The sequence below is a fragment of the Cheilinus undulatus genome, linkage group 8 (genome assembly GCF_018320785.1).
Source record: "Cheilinus undulatus linkage group 8, ASM1832078v1, whole genome shotgun sequence".
NCBI lineage: Eukaryota > Metazoa > Chordata > Actinopteri > Labriformes > Labridae > Cheilinus > Cheilinus undulatus.
This window is the reverse complement of record NC_054872.1, coordinates 27,141,373-27,158,793: the sequence shown is the minus strand read 5'-3', so window position 1 is coordinate 27,158,793 and position 17,421 is coordinate 27,141,373. Positions and strand designations below refer to the sequence as shown.

The window sequence follows — 17,421 nt, the reverse complement described above, 5'->3', positions numbered from 1 at the left end:
TGAACACTTGTGGGATCAGCTTGGACTTGCAGCTCATGCCAGAGTGACCAGCACAATAGTGGCTGACTTGGGACAAATGCTGGTTGAAGAATGAGATGCCATCCCACAGCAGTGTGTGACCAGGCTGGTGACCAGCATGAGGAGGAGGTGCCAGGCTGTTGTGGCTGTGGATGTTCTCCCACATGCTAATGAGGTTCCTCTTTGCTAAATATACAATGCTGATTTGCCGATGTCTTGTTTCTTCAGAATTTAATCATCCAATCCACCAAACACCAATGGCAGAATAAACTGTTTGGCATTGGCAGAGAAGATTTTTCCATGGGCGTAACCCAAATACTCAGCTCTGCTGCTCATCCCACAAATGCATGTTCCTTACAAATGTTTATCAGCTTTATCAGGTTCTTTCCAATGGTATAAAATTTATTTCCAAGAAGCATTGTTACAACAAAGAAATAATCTACCAAACATGAATTTCCTTACTTTTTGTGCCAGGTTTAGGTTCTGGGGAGTCCCATTCCACAAATGAGTTTTTGATGATCTATAATGATGGAATGTATTAGCATTTTGATTGATTTTGTGAATAACACTGATTGATTGTTTGATACAACCTAAATGCCATCTTTTGAATGATTTTCTCTGAAGAGGCATATCATTCATATATATCTTTAATATTTTCGCATATCTTGGCTAGAGTTGTAGATATTAAACCAGCATGTACAGTGCTTAACAAATTTATTAAACCACCCTAACCCTAACCACTGTAAGGTTTATGCCACAGCTGCCCTAAATTAACGGCATTGGTAATTACCAAAATCATTTTTATATTTCTGCAGTGTTTAATACACCAATATGTAGAAACTCTTAAACTGAAATGATATTTGTAATGCTAAAATATAATCCTTATTGTTATCCATGAATTTTCAAATTTACTGATTACAAAAAAACTGAAAAAATAGTAAAGCACATTCATATTTCTTGATTAATATGTCAAATTATAGTTATTTACTTGTATTCCGGAACAGAAAAATGAGTTTTAGTGGGTGTATGTTATGCTTGATTAATTTCTGATTTCTCAGAGAAGCCCAGTGAGCCGGCTCAGATTTGGGTAAATTCAGTTTGAAATCCCTCATTCCTGTTCAAAATGGTAAAACGTGGAGAGCTCACTGAAAATGAAAGCGTCCGTATTAAAGCACTTAGTGATGCTGGATGATCTTTGAGACAAATATGACAGGTGGTCTAATCAATTTGTTAAGCACTGTAAATCACGATGATTTACTGTAAGATACATTATATGAAACAAGACGCATTCGCATTTTGCATTTAACAACAGAAACATTAGACGCTCATGGATAAACATGTTACGAAATGGTGTGTGTATATAAAATTGTCTCTGCATCAGTCCATCAAGCTTCCCAGAGGCTCCAGTTTTGTGCCCATTTAAATAATTGCAAACTCCCACCCTGTCCCGTCAGCCCCTCCCCTTGATCCAGCGACATCCCACAATCTCCGCTCACAACTTTCCTCTCCATCTCACCACTTCATCTGGTCGCCAGACTGGACGCACCATCTTACGCTCCGGGAATGGGAACTAAACTGGGTTCAAAGAAAAACTTCGAGTTCTTTCGAGTTTATGCTCTCCAGAAGCTACTTTTCAAACTTCAGGGGTAGTTGTTACTGCAGGTGCAGGGGAACAGCACAACAGTCACCGTTCTGTGGCTTCTCAGCTGCACTGAGGAAGGTTTAGACGCTAGAAATTAGTGTAACTTAAAGGAGTGGGCTCTCTTGCAATTAATGACAGAGAATTCATTCGCTAACAGCCCACAGTTGCTTTAACCGAGGCGTGCGTAAAGTATTGGTGCGTAAAAGTTGGAGCTGTTGCGCACGGTTCAAGTTGAGGTAAAGTGGAGAAAGTCACGCGAAATAGTAAACAGTGAGATTTTTTATAAAACTGTGAAAAGTTTTAGAAGCTTGACAGCCATGGCGAAATGGTTCAGAGATTTTCCCATCAACCTGAAGAACGGAAACGAAAGGGTCCGCTCGGCCTCAGAATCTGGGCCACAAACTCGACCCAAACCTTCGTTTTCACGCGACAGTCTGAAGGGAAATCAGCGCAAAGACGGAGGGGTGGGGGGCTTACTAGCAGGAAGAAACAGGAAAAATTCTGCCACAGAATTGGGTCGTAATAATACTGGTCCTACTGGGACAATGTGGGAGACCCTCGCAACTGGTAAAGGTCGCAAGAACTCAAAAGTCGAGACCGGGGCATCAGATGAGAATCGCCAGGTCAGGACCTCCAGTTTGGCCCAAGCGTACATCAGCAGGATGATCAAGGTGGACAAACAAGACAAAACACCCAAACTCAATGGGATAACTGAGCAGAAACTACCAGAGAACGACAAGGGAAGGCCGAACATTAAAACAACGGTGAGTACCACTACCCATAAAGAGCCTCCTATTCCATCTAATTATGCAGATAAACCCGAGCAGAAGTTGTTATATTAGCATGCATGTTAAGTCAATACACTCTTACTGCAATACACATATTTCATTATGAGCAACATGAGTTTTCCCTTGTTTGTTTCTCTTCCTCGCCTCAGCTCACAACCCTGTATTCAGTTTCCACTCTCTCACAAGAACACAATGCAGTTTCTCTACATTGTATCAGATCAAACAGATTAACACAATGATCTGACCTCTTTGCATGAGCATAACTCCTCTTTCAATAAGTCAGCCATGGACACCATCCACCAACCTATCCGCCCACACACAATGTATCAGATCCCACTCCCCAAGGCAGCCCTGTTGTCTCCAGGTAAACGTAACATCTGTTTAGTTCCAGCAGCCCAGCACTGTGTCATCTGATGTGGTTTTTTTTCCTCCTCACAGCTGATCATCCTGGAGGACTATGCTGATCCGTTTGATGCAGAGAAAACAAAGGAGCAGAGAGAGGCCGAGAGAGCAGGAGTGAATGATGGGTACATGGAGCCCTATGATGCCCAGGTCATCATCACAGGTGAGGTCAGGGTCATGATTTGTCAGCACTGTGTAGAGGTCTGTTTGGCATGTTAAGAACACAAGTTTCAAACTAATCCATCATTGATTCTGAGCTATATTGGTCTGTTTTGGATACACTTTGAAGGGAAATATATCAACATCAAAACTGCTTATTTGTCTGCACCCCTCCATTGAAAAATGAATTAAGGAAAATTAAGTGCATTTTTAATATAAACAAAAAGAAGAGAGGAATGCAAAGTTAGTCCCGTCTGATCTTCACAGGGTTATTTCAGATTTAACTGGTGTGTTAAATAACTGCCCTGCTAGTCAAGTAGTCTGGTGACATCATTTTTTTTACCTTCAAGAATTTTTTCCAAAAACCATCTTTGAAAAGCCCTGTAACTTTAAAACTATTTCCTATTTCCATGCTCAAACTCTGTGGTTCCTGTATACCTAAAGTCCTGCTAAAGGGCAGTTTTAAAGGGACGTGGTGCCAAATTTGTGCCTTGGCCTCTCCACTGACTTCCCTCCTCACTGGCGGTTGCCATCGAAACACTGTTGTGCAGGGACAATGGGTGCAGCTTCCTCTTCCAGCTTCCTGTCTCCTGCCTCTGTTTCCTTCGCCCCATTCTCTTTAAAGGGAAGTTGGCCCCTAAGGCCCCCCTGCAACTCCACTGTACATAGACACATGTATACACAAAGTACTTTATGGTCCCTTACGTGTGAAAAGAATCGAGAGACCCCCCTCACCCCTTCCTAAAACCTGCAGGCTCCCCTTTTGGTCTCGCCCAATCACTTCCCAGCAGCCAGGAAGTGGCCCGGTCAGGCAGCCAATCAGCAGCTGTGTTGACCTTTTCTTCCTGTAGCTCCATTGTTTGGTCACACAATAGTGCAGACACACAGGCTACCTGTTAGACAGCAAAGAAACACAACAAGAGAAATTCCCTGAAAAATTAACGACTTGTCAAAACAAATATGAAGTTTAGAGAGCAAAGCATAAATACAGATTTTCTTAAACAGGCTGGCGTACCAAACAAGGAATATAAACTTAGTGTAAACTTAAAGGAAATCCAAATCAAGCCTCTCAATAAATGAAACCTCAAATAATCAATCTAGATTTACAGTTAATGGTGAAAATTGTCAGTCTTACTCACTTATCAATTTTAAAGATGTTCAATATGCAGATTTCCTTTCTTAAATTCTACACCGTCCCTGCTATTGTTTTCTCATGCTGAGGCAGACTCTAACATAAATTTAATCCACATTAAACTCACTGATGTTGTTTTGGGATAGATATATTTCGGCATTCAATACTGGAAATATTGCAAAAGTGATCGCACACCCACAGGCAAAGTATATAATTTTTTCCAATGTATAATCACTAAATCCAAATTGATTCTGGGGTGAGGCAGGGGTGCACCTTAGCCCCTACACTTTTCAGTACCTGTTATGGACTGGATAATGGCTCTGGTAGCAGGGGCAGCAAACTGTGGAGTACCATTTGACATTGTCCATATCACTGAGCTGGACTCCATTTCTATGGGGCGATGGGTTTGCTGAGAAAGTGTCGTTCCCAGTATCTGAGCAAGCGGATGAAAGTCAGCCTTACGGTCCTCTCTGGTCTTACTATACTATGTGAGACCTGGATGTTGACTAATGGCCAGAGGTGCCAACTGGACTCCTTTGTGACAACCTCTCTTCTGCGTATCTTTGGGAATTGTTGGCAAGACGGTGTGACTAATGCTGATTTGGTCAGAAGGGAAAGGTCAGCTGCCTGACATGAGAATGGTAGCTGCGCTTTTACGGGCACCTGGTGGGCTTTCCTGGGTCTGATCCAGCTCACCACATAACGGGTGCCCAGGACCCGGTGTTTCATGCTCTGGCCTCCTGATGGCCATCCTACAGGCCTGTGCCAGGCCCATACCCAATCTCTACCCGACCAGAGCAGTACAGAACCAAAGTTGATGCAGCAAAGTGCCGAACCAGCATATGCTCCCATACCTGACCTGATAATCCCTACTTAACATGTTAAATACTGTTATTAATCAATTTACATACTACACCTTTACCAAAGCTACTTCAACAACTATACAAAACTTTCCCAGCTGGAATCTTGTTCTCTTTTTGTTTTTGAGAGAAGGTTCTGGTCAACAATGCAGATGAGTTTCACTTCAGCCTTTAGCCTCTTCTTCTTTAACACATTTAGACCAAAACAACCCAGTCAAAATAATGCAGGCACAAATGTTCATCCTGACCCAAGGATGAACTCATTAGAGGTTAGGGGTCAAAAGTCAAGATATGCTTGTGCATATCCCTTTATTTGATTGCCTTGATTTTCTTCCAGCTTTATTCATATTCATATCCATACTCTCATTCAAGGATGAACTGATTAGTTTCTGGTGGTCAAAGGTAAAGGTATTAGGTCTCATAGTCAGCCTTTTGTTTGTAACATATGCATCACAGTAAACACCCTAGCCCTTCCTCTTCACCCACCGATGTACTTTTACAGCAACTGGACACCTCACAGAGGTGTACAGCCATCAAGCAGTAGTTCAGTCAAGAGAGGTTTTATATGAGCTTAATAATAGTTTATTTTGCCAATTTTAATGAAAGAGAAATGTGCAATGTCTTTGGCGATTAAAGGGAATGACCTCATGTAATGAAGGGGTAGTGAGGCAAACAGCTGGAATAGGATACGCCCCTATGAAGTTTTGACACTGCTGGTGGTGGAGTTGATGAAGGATGCAGGATCAGAGGGGTAGAATTCTGAGAAGCTGGAATAGAAAACCAATGAGGTGGATTGGAGGAGGAGACTGAGGTTATGCAGAATGAGATGAGCAGAGGACCTGTGAGAATCTGGACTAGATGCTGATGTACTGAACAGAGGTGGCTGGGGTGGAGGAGGGTCCACACGTAAACGACAGCCTGGCTGTAGGAGGAAGACTGACAGATATAAAATATGACAGGTGCATGATAATTGGTCAAATGAGGTTGTAGCAGAATCTGATTAGCTTAGTACTTAAGAGAGTGAACGCTCATAATCAGCTGATCACCAGAGCGAGAAGAATAGAAGAAAGGATATGAATGAGTGGTGACTAATGAATAAGTAGAAACAGTCCTGCATGAAATTTTACTGAGCTTCATTTCTAATTAATTGTTAAATCTTTCTATTGCTATATTAATATTATGGCTCTGTGTGCTCAATTGTCAAAATTAATACGATTTATTGTTATTTTCCTCTTGGTAATTGTCTGTTGTTTGTTCCCTGTGTGAAACTCATAAGCTATTGTCCTGGCCAGGACTTCTTTGTAAAAGATAATATTTTTCTCAGTGGGAATTGTTTGGTGAAAATAAGACAAAATATACCTGCATATGCTATACATGAAAAATGAGGCTGTTTTTATTCATTCCTTGTATCTAAAATTGATCATTCCATCTTAAGATGCAGTGAAGAAAAGCAGCTCTCTTTTCAAAGACCACATTTTAGGGGTAATGATACGATGACTACTATACCTTAGAATCCCTCATTTCTATCCAGCCAACTGATCAAAATCACATTTCGTTTCTGTGCAGAGGTTCGCAGACGGGGCTCCAAGGACCTTCTAAAAGTTTGTGTCCTGCTGGATCGAGGCCAGAGAGAAGGGAAAGGAGAAGAGAAAAATCCCACACCCCTAAACATATATGACACACCCTACGAAGGTGCGCTGGAAGGAGACAGTGGGGGGGTGTGGATCCCTGTCACACGGCCTGAGTCTGACATCCGTCCCGCCGGAGAGTACGAACTACCCTGGGAATGGAGAAAGGAGGACATTGTTCGAGCGCTGTCAGGTAGTGAAAGGGAGCGACAGATGATGGGAAGGGGGGGAAGGGAGGGGGTTTAGGGTGTGGAGGAAGGATGTGACAAGTTTTATTTAAACAGCGATGCCACAACAGTTTGCTTTAGAGAGGAAACAAAACAATCCAGCTGAATCGATTTCCGGACATGTCTGTTTACTTTGGTAGCTCTGGCATGCTTTGATAGACTTTTATCATGAAAGGTTGATATTATCTGTTCTGGTCCTTTCAGCTCAGTTTGAGGCAGTGGATTGCTCTCTCAGTAAAGAGAACGGTTCCACATCCACCCGCCAGCAGCAGCAGCAGCAGCAGCAGCAGCAACAAACCCTGAGACAGAAGAACTGGAACAATAAAACACTCATACCTTCATCGCCATCGTCCTCCTCTTCCTCCTCTTCTTTTCCTTCTTCTCCCATCCTCAAACTCTCCCCTCTTTCACCTCCATCTCCTTCTTTCCCTACCCTCAAACTCTCCCCCTCTTCTAGTCCCAACAACAAACTGTCCCCTCCGTCCCCCACCTCCCCCAGCGCCCCGCAGGATGGGGAAGTAGCTAAAGTGGAGCCTGGCCTGCCGCTGGAGAAGCAGAGGTAAGGAAGGGGAATGCAAGGGGAGACTCTCAATCACAGAAGAGATGAGGAGGATGTTACAAATGCTGAATTGATGTATTAATAAGAGAGAATAAGAAAATATCCACTCATAGGACTGTAGTGATCATAGTTCCAAAACATTGGACACTTGGACTCTAGAAGGCCATCAGGCTATATGGAAAAAAGGAAAGCAGTCTTTACAGGTATGCACTCATGACTTCTGTCCATCCTACAAGAACATTTGAAGCAGGTTGCCCCAGAAGTCTTCTTGACTTGACTCAGTGCATGCTTTACATCTGCCAGTGGATTTGAACATATTGAAGCCAATAAAAAAGTGTCAAAATGATGCTGACTATGACCATTCATATTCACATTTCAATTACATTAAAAAATACAGCTTTTAAATTCATTCATTCATTTATTTATTTTATTTTTTATTGTACTTCTCTGAAAAGTGGGGATTTTGGAGATACAAGGTTTTGACCCAGTGCATTTAGTGATGCACATCAAAATTTTTTACTATTGAAACCAATTATATCCTCTAATTTTCTTTCAAAGAACTAAACATAATTATAGATCATAATTTTATTTGTATGTTTTCATGGCAGAGTTTGCCATATTTTCCTCAAGTTTATAATTTAGCCGTATTTAAAACTAACTTAGGGACCGCATTCAGTGAGGTGAAGGGCCACCAGTTGCTAACCCCTGTATCAGAACATCTGACCCCACTGACAACAGTCATGTCTAGATTAATATAGGAGAAACCCAGCCTCTCTTTCCCAAAAGGTTGGAAACTATATGCATTAAAGTTAGCATTATTTCCATTTCAAAATAATTAGGAAATCAGAATATAACTTTGCCAGAAAGCCCTGGATTTAAATCAAAGCTGCATTCCCTGTTCTTTCTGCACTTCTGTCTTACAATTGAATAATAATCAGATCAAGTTATCTTTAACTTTCTGAACTAAATTCTACTCAGAGTATTGAGTCTGATGTGTTCTTGTACTATTTGATAGATTAACCCACTGGTGTTGAAGAGGGTTATTTAACTTAGATTATGGACCACTCGGTGATGGTTGAGACATTCATTGATCTTTGCGTCATGATCAAAATTAACATTAAATTTCTCTGAAGTAGATCAATGTCTCTCCCTATCCCTGCCTGCCGTTTGCACTGCTCTGCCTTCCTATTTATTACTTTCATTACAGTACAACAAAAGCATTTTTCTCCTTGGCCTGTTCTTACTAACTCTAGAAGAACAGTGCCCCCTTTAGTTCTTACTGAAAATCAATTCTAACTTAGTAAAAGTTGTGAGGCAATCAGGAGGAATTCTCCCCAACATCAGTTCTAGTGCCTCACAGTCTGAAATACAGTTCAGAGGCTGCCAGACGTCTTGGCCAAAACCTTGCATTTATTTTACACTTGGCAATTTGGAGATTGTAAGTGAATTTTGGCTTTTATCACTGAGAGCTCTAGCCAGCAGCATTCCTCAAGGACAACTTCAAGATCAGGTGCTGACTAGAGATATGAGGAGAGGCTAGAATAGACTGGAGAGACTCATTTTACTTGTAAACCTTCTCGGCTCATCTCATTAAGCATGGCCTTTGTCTGCAGATGGAACATGTGGGGAACATGCTCAAAGCATGTTAGCATTTGCTTCTCTTATGTTGTGGCTGAATGTCAGTGTGTTTTGCCTGCGAGGACACATGCAGCCTGTTTATATAGGGCTCTGACCTGTAGTCTGGCTTCTAATGGACCTCAACAATCTGCACAGCGACATACATTGAATCCACCTGTCCATTTTATTTATGGTTTTGCCCTCCCATGTTCACCTTTGACATTGTTAACACATTTAGTCCACAACATATACCTGTCTGTCTGATTTATGACAACTATAAATCTCAGTTGGCGTCAGTGCATTCGGTCTCTGTTTTTCTCCCTCTTACCATCATCACCTATCATTAACCTGACATATGACTTATCTCCATATGCCCCTGTGTCTATATGTTAGTGATCTATCTCTCTCTGCAACCCCCTCCCCCCTCTTCCCTTTCTTCCTCCCTCGTCTCTTCAAGCTGGTACCATGGCAGTGTGAGTCGGCAGCAGGCTGAGGCTCAGCTGCAGCGCTGCAGGGAAGCCAGCTTCCTGGTGAGAGACAGCGAATCAGGAACCAGCAAGTACTCCATCGCTCTGAAGTGAGTGTGCCAATGTGTGTTTCCTTTGAGTGTGTGTTTGTTAAACACAGGATATGCATAAGTTGTAATGTAATGAGTACATATTTATCGTTACATTTTTGTCCTCTTTTGTTTGCTGCATCATTATTTTGGTCTTTCTTCAGCAGAGTTCAGTCTGACAGTGGGAAACACTGCTTTTAAATCAAATGCACTTTCATAATTTAATCATGTTTTGTCATAGTGCCTGTGAAGAACTTTCATTCTTGTTACATTCTTTGTTGATGTGGGACAGAACTGTGCCTTTAAAGTCCCTCTGAAGTAATTTTTAAAAAAATCTGTATTTTAGGTTTGTTTTATGACAGTTGGCTGTGTTAACACCAGGCCAAATTTCAGTCATGAAAAACATCTCTAAGTATATAAAATCAAGTGGCAAAATCATTAAAAATGAGGCCGTAATAACCACAATGATGCTGTGGGCATGTCATTGGAATATCCCCAAGCTTCACCCACTCAAACATGATCCTCTCGAAATTAAAAAAATGCTACAATCTAAATGGAGGAATCATCGGTCTGCTATGCTGCATAGTTACGGTTCTCTTTTTTAAGCCATTTAGCATAGCCATGCTAACATGAGGGATTAAGTTGTTGCTGATTTGAGAGACAAACCCTCAGTCTGCTTCTTTGAATCATCCAGGACTAAAGAAAAGTGATATATGGATTAACACACCTTCAGCAGGTAAGATGTTCGTTCCTGCTGCATCTGGTTCAAGTGAGAAGTTGACAAGCACTCCAGCAATTAGCCTTCCCCCGTACGGTGAACTATGGGTCCCTGTCTCTATGCCAGAACAGAGACACAAGCCTATTTTCTGTCTCAAATCTCTCAGTTATGATGCTTTAAAGACCCTAAGATCCCTGTGATAAGATTTGGCAAATTTATCTCACAATGAACAAAAACACAACATTTACCTGGCTGTTATTTTTCAATGAAGCAGTGACATCAGCTAACAACAGACTGTATAAAGATAAGCTGCACAGTGATTTTGTACTGCTGTAGTGAAAGGGGGTTGGGGTAATTCCCATAGCACCCAGTGATGTCATATTTACCCTGCCCATATTAAACCTAGCCAAGAAAGAGGTGATCTTTCTAAGGGTCTAAATCCAAAATTAAGTCACACATAGATCTCAGTGTTTTTAGGTTAACTGCAACCTAATTCCAATCTATCTAGTGGGTTTAGACACAAATGTTGGATTTCACTTTACCAGGACTTTAAGCTTTGTGGATCTTGTCCTGTATGTAAGGCTTTGTTTTAAAAAAAAATCCATTGTTTCTTTAAAAATTCAAATGTTTCACTCACTGTTTCAAAGGATGTTTCTGCAGCATAGTACAAATACCTGACACCTACTCAACAGCATTTACAGGCATTTAAAATGACAATACAGAAAAAATGTGGCAGCTAGTTTGTGGATACTACCCTCTAGTGGTGGCCATCACAGCAGTGGCCATCTGCTGACTGTGATGTCAGAGTTTATCATTGGATTAGAAATGTTAGACATGTGCTGAAAAAAGTACCTGAAAGCTGACAGATCGGCCAAAATCCATATAAGTCATCAGACAGGTTCATCATGCAAAACTTCAAGCTGAAACACTTGTTCCTGGTCAGAGCATGACTGGACCTCTCAGCATCCTCAGCTAGGGGCAAGGTTTAATTGAACCGACTGCAAGCCTGTAAACAATGGCAGCCAGTGAAGAGATTAATATGGATATAGTCATAGTGGCAGTTTTATCAGAGCAGGACTTTTCTTTATTGACAAAAGAGCAAAGAAGCACACTGAAAGCTTTTCTTGTAGGAAAATACTATGATTTACTACATGGCTCCTCTGAAAATAAACAATCGTGTACTGTTATGCAGTTTAGTCCTCTATGACAGTGAGTGCACTGCCTACTAAATTGTATTGTCTTGTAACAAATGTGACAGAAGGTTTCGTCCAATCACCTTTCAAGTCTTTTGAGAAGGTTCTGTCCCTCCCAAACACCATCTATAGTGAGGCTCAGATGAGTCAAGACATTTTGAAAACCTTTTTTAAATGTATTAATTATTTTGCTAATACAGGTGGGCTTAGTGTCTGTAATGATTACATGCAGCTGACTATGCATGCTTTTAGAGGAACATCATATAGCCTACAACATCATTTCATTGATCTCCAAGGGATGAGGGACTACAGACCCTCTACAGGTCACTTAGGAAGGGCAAGATTACTAATTCTTATTATATTATTCTTGTCTTGATCCTCTCCTGAAGAATAACTCAGTCCTGTATACGGCCAGTAAATCCGTGTAAACTGACCGAGGGGGAGTCTTCATGAAGTAAAAACTTGTGTGCACTTTTTCCCTATAGTGAAAGGGTTTATGTCTGGAGTTGTATTCAAACATCATCATTAAGTAATTAAAATGATAAGTGAAGAGTAGCCTGTTTGAATATGTTTTTTAAAAATGTATGATGCTCACTCAGCCCCGACATCTTTCCGCAAAAAAACTTAAACTAACACTAAAACTAATAAAAACTAAACTAAAATGAAGCATTTTTGCAAAATAAAAACTAAACTAACAGACCAGCAGTCCAAATTAATAAAAACTAAACTGAAACTAAACACAGAAAGTGAATACAAAATACAAATAAAAAGTAATGAAAAATCCCAAACTATTATAACCTTGTTTCTGACTGACTTTGCTTTAAGCGGTGATAGAGCTAGCTATATTTAAGGTTGTACTTAGCAGCAGCGTCTGCACTGTCAGCCTCTGAGGCACTAATGTATGATAGTGTGTGTCATCTTCAGAATAGACAGCACTGATAAGCGTGCCAGAAGCAGGTTCTCGAGGATAACGACTGAGATCCTGTGGTGCTATTGTGCGTGCGTGTGCATGCGCTTGAGTGCTTATTGGTTGTATGCTGCTCGTTCATTTGCGAGTTCACATCATTAACCCCATTTACACCTCCAGTGAACTTGGACAGCGCACAGCCTCATTTAGGGAGATAAGAGAACAAATATTCTATTGCATTTTATAAGTTATTGCTGTAACTGCTGCAGTGCTTCTTATGCTTGCCTTTTCTCACTGTGTATCTTTATTTTGTGTGCGCTTCTTCCATCAGGACCAGCCAGAGTTGTGTGCACATCATCGTAGCCCAGACTAAGAGTGTTAAAGGCTTGGGCTTCACCCTGGATCAGAGTAGCTGCGTGTTCTCAAGTATACCCGAGCTGGTTCACTACTACTGCACACACAGACTGCCTTTTACTGGAGCAGAGCACATGACCCTGCAGCATCCTGTGTCCCGGACACACTGAACATCTAGGCCTGCTTAAAGGACAGTTCCAAACATGTATTACACATTTATGCATACAGAAAACAAATTGACTTGTTGATACATGTGTAAGAACGCACTAAAGATATGCTGCTTTTGGATTATACTGCGTACTACATTAATAAGTGGATATGTATGGATCTCCTCCATGCGCAACCTTGGCCTAGGTCATTGGTTCCCAACCTGGGGTCCAGGCACACCTAGGGGGAGTGCGGGACCCTCTCTGCTCTGAGGTTGTCAAAATTGGATGTACATACAATATATATACACAGTGCTTAACAAATTTATTAGACCACCTGTCATATTTGTCTCAAAGACCATCCAGCATCATTAAGTGCTTTAATGTGGACTCTTTCATTTTCAGTGAGCTCTCCACATTTTACCATTTTGAACAGGAATGAGGGATTTCAAACTGAATTCACCCAAATTTGAGCCAGCTCACTGGGCTTCTCTGAGAAGTCAGAAATTAATCAAGCATAACATTCAACCACTAAAACTACTTTTTCTGTTCAGGAATGCAAGTAAATAACTATAATTTGATATATTAATCAAGAAATATGAATGTGTTTTACTATTTATTCTGTTTTTTGTAAATCAGTAAATTTGAAAATTCATGGATAACAATAAGGATTATATTTTAGCATTAAAAATATCATTTGGGTTAAAGAGCTTCTACACATTGTTGTATTAACCATTGCAGAAACATAAAAATGATTTTGGTGATTACCAATGCTGTTAATTTAGGGCAGAAGTGGCATAAACCTTACAGTGGTTAGGGTTAGGGTGGTCTAATAAATTGTTAAGCACGGTATATATAAAAACGAAGAAATGTTTTAAATTTTAGAGCGAGAAGCTTATACTTTAAGGGGGAAACAACAGTACTTTTGATTATTTACAAGAAAACTCAGAACTCAGAATTTCAGAGTTTAAAAAGTCAGAAATAACCAAAAAAAAAAACAAAACTTGCAGTTTCTGAGTTTAAAAAGTCTAAAATTTTAATAATGGAAGCTCCAAAATTTACAATTTTGAAATTCCTATATTTACAACAGTGTTAAGCCAAAAATTTACAAGAAACCGAACTATAAATAGGGGTTGGATTTTTTATTTTTAGACTTTTTAATCCCAAAAATACTAAGTTTTGTTTCACCTACATTTACATCTTTTAAAGTTGAAAATCGTCTTTTTTTCCTCCTAACTTAATGACTTATGAAACTTGGGAATTTTAAGGTTTTTCTTGGAAATTCACAAATTCTCTCTCTCTTTTTTTTTTTTTTGTTTTTTGTTTTATGTCAAGAGTGTCCCTAATACTGCATCGTAATAATGGGTAGATTATACATAGATCTTTTGTCAAGAACAAGTGCATATAGGCCTATTATGTTGGTATTTTATCAATGAAAAGAAATACAATTGATGTTTACTTTCCATGTGGATCTTGGGGGAGCTTAGCTTTTCTTAGATCCGAGTAGGGGGGCCTTAAGGAAAAAAGGTTTGGAACCACTGGCCTAGGTCATTCTTTACATATCCCATTGTCTTGTCCATTGTCACACTCAATGCTCATTCCTCTAATACCTGAAACACTGGGCATCGAGCGTTGCACCCACGATAACCAATCACATATTTGTAATAAATGAAACTTGCTGGCAACATGCCGTACAGTAAGACTTGGTCTGTGAGATCAATACACCTGATGGGAGTATATTTGTTCATCCATCTGACATGTCAATCAGCACATTGATCTATCCTGAAAAATCAGCCTCATTTACCAACCACTTGGTCTAACAAGGTAGAGAGCTATATTGATTAGGTGATTAGGACTGGTGGGTTGGGAGGAGTCTTATAGCTGTGCAGTGCCCAGTCAGCAAAAATGTTTCAGTGTGTAAAGAAAATATTTAAATCTAATGTCCATTCACATACCCTCCGAATAAACAGCTATCTTTTTTATTTTCATTTTTCCTGCTCTACTTTTGTATAAGTGGTGTATGCATGAAGTGACTGTTGGATCTTGTCAACCACACAATGATGTGGGCTGTGTATTACTGTTGTAAAACTTTTATTCAGTAAATAAATAAAACTCATATGGATAAAATGTGTTCTTAATAAACATTCAGGGTTCCAAGAAAAAGAGTTAAAAGAGGAGCGAGAATAACCTGAGTGAATCTGCCGTGTGCTTTTCTGTTGTAGCTGAAAAACCATTGACCTGAGTGTGAAATCAATTATAGCTAAACGCACAAATAAACACATACATGCAACCTCAAGCACGCATACAAACTCACCTATCTGCAGTAAAAAAAATACAGTGCATGCAAGCAAACATACAGAATGCAAACATAAATAGTTTACATAAGCACACACAAAGTGCATGCATAAATAGTGCACAAATAGCATTAACATACCGCTAAAAAGGTGGTGTAGTTTAATCCTGCCAACACACCAAGCCTCTCACAAAACACAGAGAGGCTTTATCCACACAATTAAACACATGGAAGTGTAAGATATGCCTGACCAGTAAACACCAGTTCGATGGTTTGCATGGGTATCTCTTAAAGAGTCTGTGTGTTTATTTGTGTACAAGTGCAGGCATGATTGTGCCCATATGTGCAACCATGTGTGCATTTATGTGCATGCATGCAGTCCTGTGTGCAAGAGAAATGGAGAGAGAGAGAGAGGAAGTCAGAATTTTTCTGTTCAGGGATTACCAGGTTGCCATGGTGATTAGTTAGAGTGAGGTAGGGCCATCTCTACGGGGAATGAAGAGAGGGAGGAGAGAGGAAGAGGGAGGAGAGACAGGCTGAAAAATAAAAGAGCTATGAATAACCGTGGCCATAGTAGCAATGTTGCTCCCCCACAGAATTAGCCTGCTAGCTCGGTTTGTGAATGACAAGAGGCAACATGTAATGACGGATCAGCGCCAGAAATTAGCATCTGATACAATAAATCACTCCTCCTTTTTAACAGCACAGTCAGTTTGGTATCGTTTTATTGACACCACCTCAATAGGTCAAAAGGTTGGGTAAATTTGAGAAAAAAATTGCATTTTACTTAAAGATACATCAGCGAGGAACATGCTTCACAGGCCCGAACGCAGCTTGTTTTATGGTTCAGGAGCCATCTCTGATCTTGGCCTTTCTGCCACCCAGCGTGCCACAAATGGCAGTGTTACACAACAACAGACACCACTAAGTATCACCCTTCCCTCCATCCGTGTGATCCGTTAGGGTGAGATCCTCTGGTTCCCCTTAATTAAATCACGAAGTAGGTCAAAACAAACAAAAAGGCCTGCGGTGCAGGACACATGATTCTTGCTGTGTAAGTCTGTCTTTTTTGGGGGGGGTTGATGGTGCATTTGGTAACCATCCAGCGTATAATCTTAATTGCTTATTTCAGTGTTCTTGGCCTTACATGTCATCTAAGAGAATCTCATGTAGCTCCTTTTCTTGCAGCATTATAAATGATTCTGTTTTCCTTCAGGGCTGTGAAAATGATTCTTCTACTTAGGAAATAAACCACAAGAGTTTCTGAAATGTGCACAGTCACACAGCTGAGAACAGGGCCGCATTTTTTACAGCTCAACACATTTTGGAGATACATGGTTTTTACAGGGCAGAGATGTTATGCATAATTTCTATCACCAGCACTCTAGATATGAGCTTTGAATGTATCAGTGAAGAAGTCCTCAGATCTTTTAAATAAAAACTGGTACTCTCACCAAAATATGGAGAATTTTAGACGTGCTGCCTTCAAACTTAATCTATAATCCAAATATACCTAAAAATGTATCCATCTTTGCATTATGAGACATTATATCCTGGAATTTGTTAAAAAAAAATCATATGATTTCTGAATGTTGTGTGCACCTTTAAAGCTTGATCACAAAATGAAGTGGAAAAGAAAGAATATTTGCATTTCAAATGTAATTAGGAAGCAATATAAAAAACATACAGTCCAAATGCATCAAACTTATACAGAAGAACATTTTGCTGATCTAACAAATTGCCTTAATCAGTCTGTAACTCATTAATCAGATGAATAAATTGTTAACGAAAGTGTTTCCCAGACATGAAGAAACCACAGGAGGCGACTGCCGCCACCTGAAGACAGAATGACATCAGGAGAGGAAGGGACAGAGGGAGGTAGAGAGAGAGAGAGAGAGAGCGTGAGGGGGTGTTAGGGGAAGACAAGCACTTGTGGGGGTCCCAGCTTTTAAATAATTCAGGCAGAGACTCACAGCACTCAGTGCAGAGGAGGAGCACTGTCAGGTCAGCTCATTCACTGCAGAGGAGAGGGAGAGAGGACGAGAGGAAGAGCGGATAAAGATAGCATGAGAGGAAGACATTACAGAGGAACAGTTTGCCTGTGTGTGCATGCATGTGAATGTTTGTGTGCACATGTGCATGCAGGCATGACTGCGTGTGTGCAGGCTGTGCGTGTGTATTCTGTGTGTGTCGGTGATGAAAATAGTCAAATTGAAGGAGAA

The 17,421-nt window shown here is 40.5% G+C and overlaps 1 protein-coding gene across 1 annotated transcript; it reads left to right on the top strand.

Annotated features, from left to right (window-relative positions):
* The first annotated feature begins 1,537 nt into the window (after window positions 1-1,537).
* On the top strand, window positions 1,538-13,290 carry she (Src homology 2 domain containing E). The gene is made up of 6 exons (XM_041793883.1): window positions 1,538-2,424; window positions 2,887-3,013; window positions 6,568-6,822; window positions 7,061-7,415; window positions 9,490-9,609; window positions 12,738-13,290. The coding sequence occupies exons 1-6, from the start codon at window positions 1,978-1,980 to the stop codon at window positions 12,928-12,930; spliced, it is 1,497 nt and encodes a 498-aa protein (XP_041649817.1). The 5' UTR covers window positions 1,538-1,977; the 3' UTR covers window positions 12,931-13,290.
* Window positions 13,291-17,421: the final 4,131 nt, after the last annotated feature.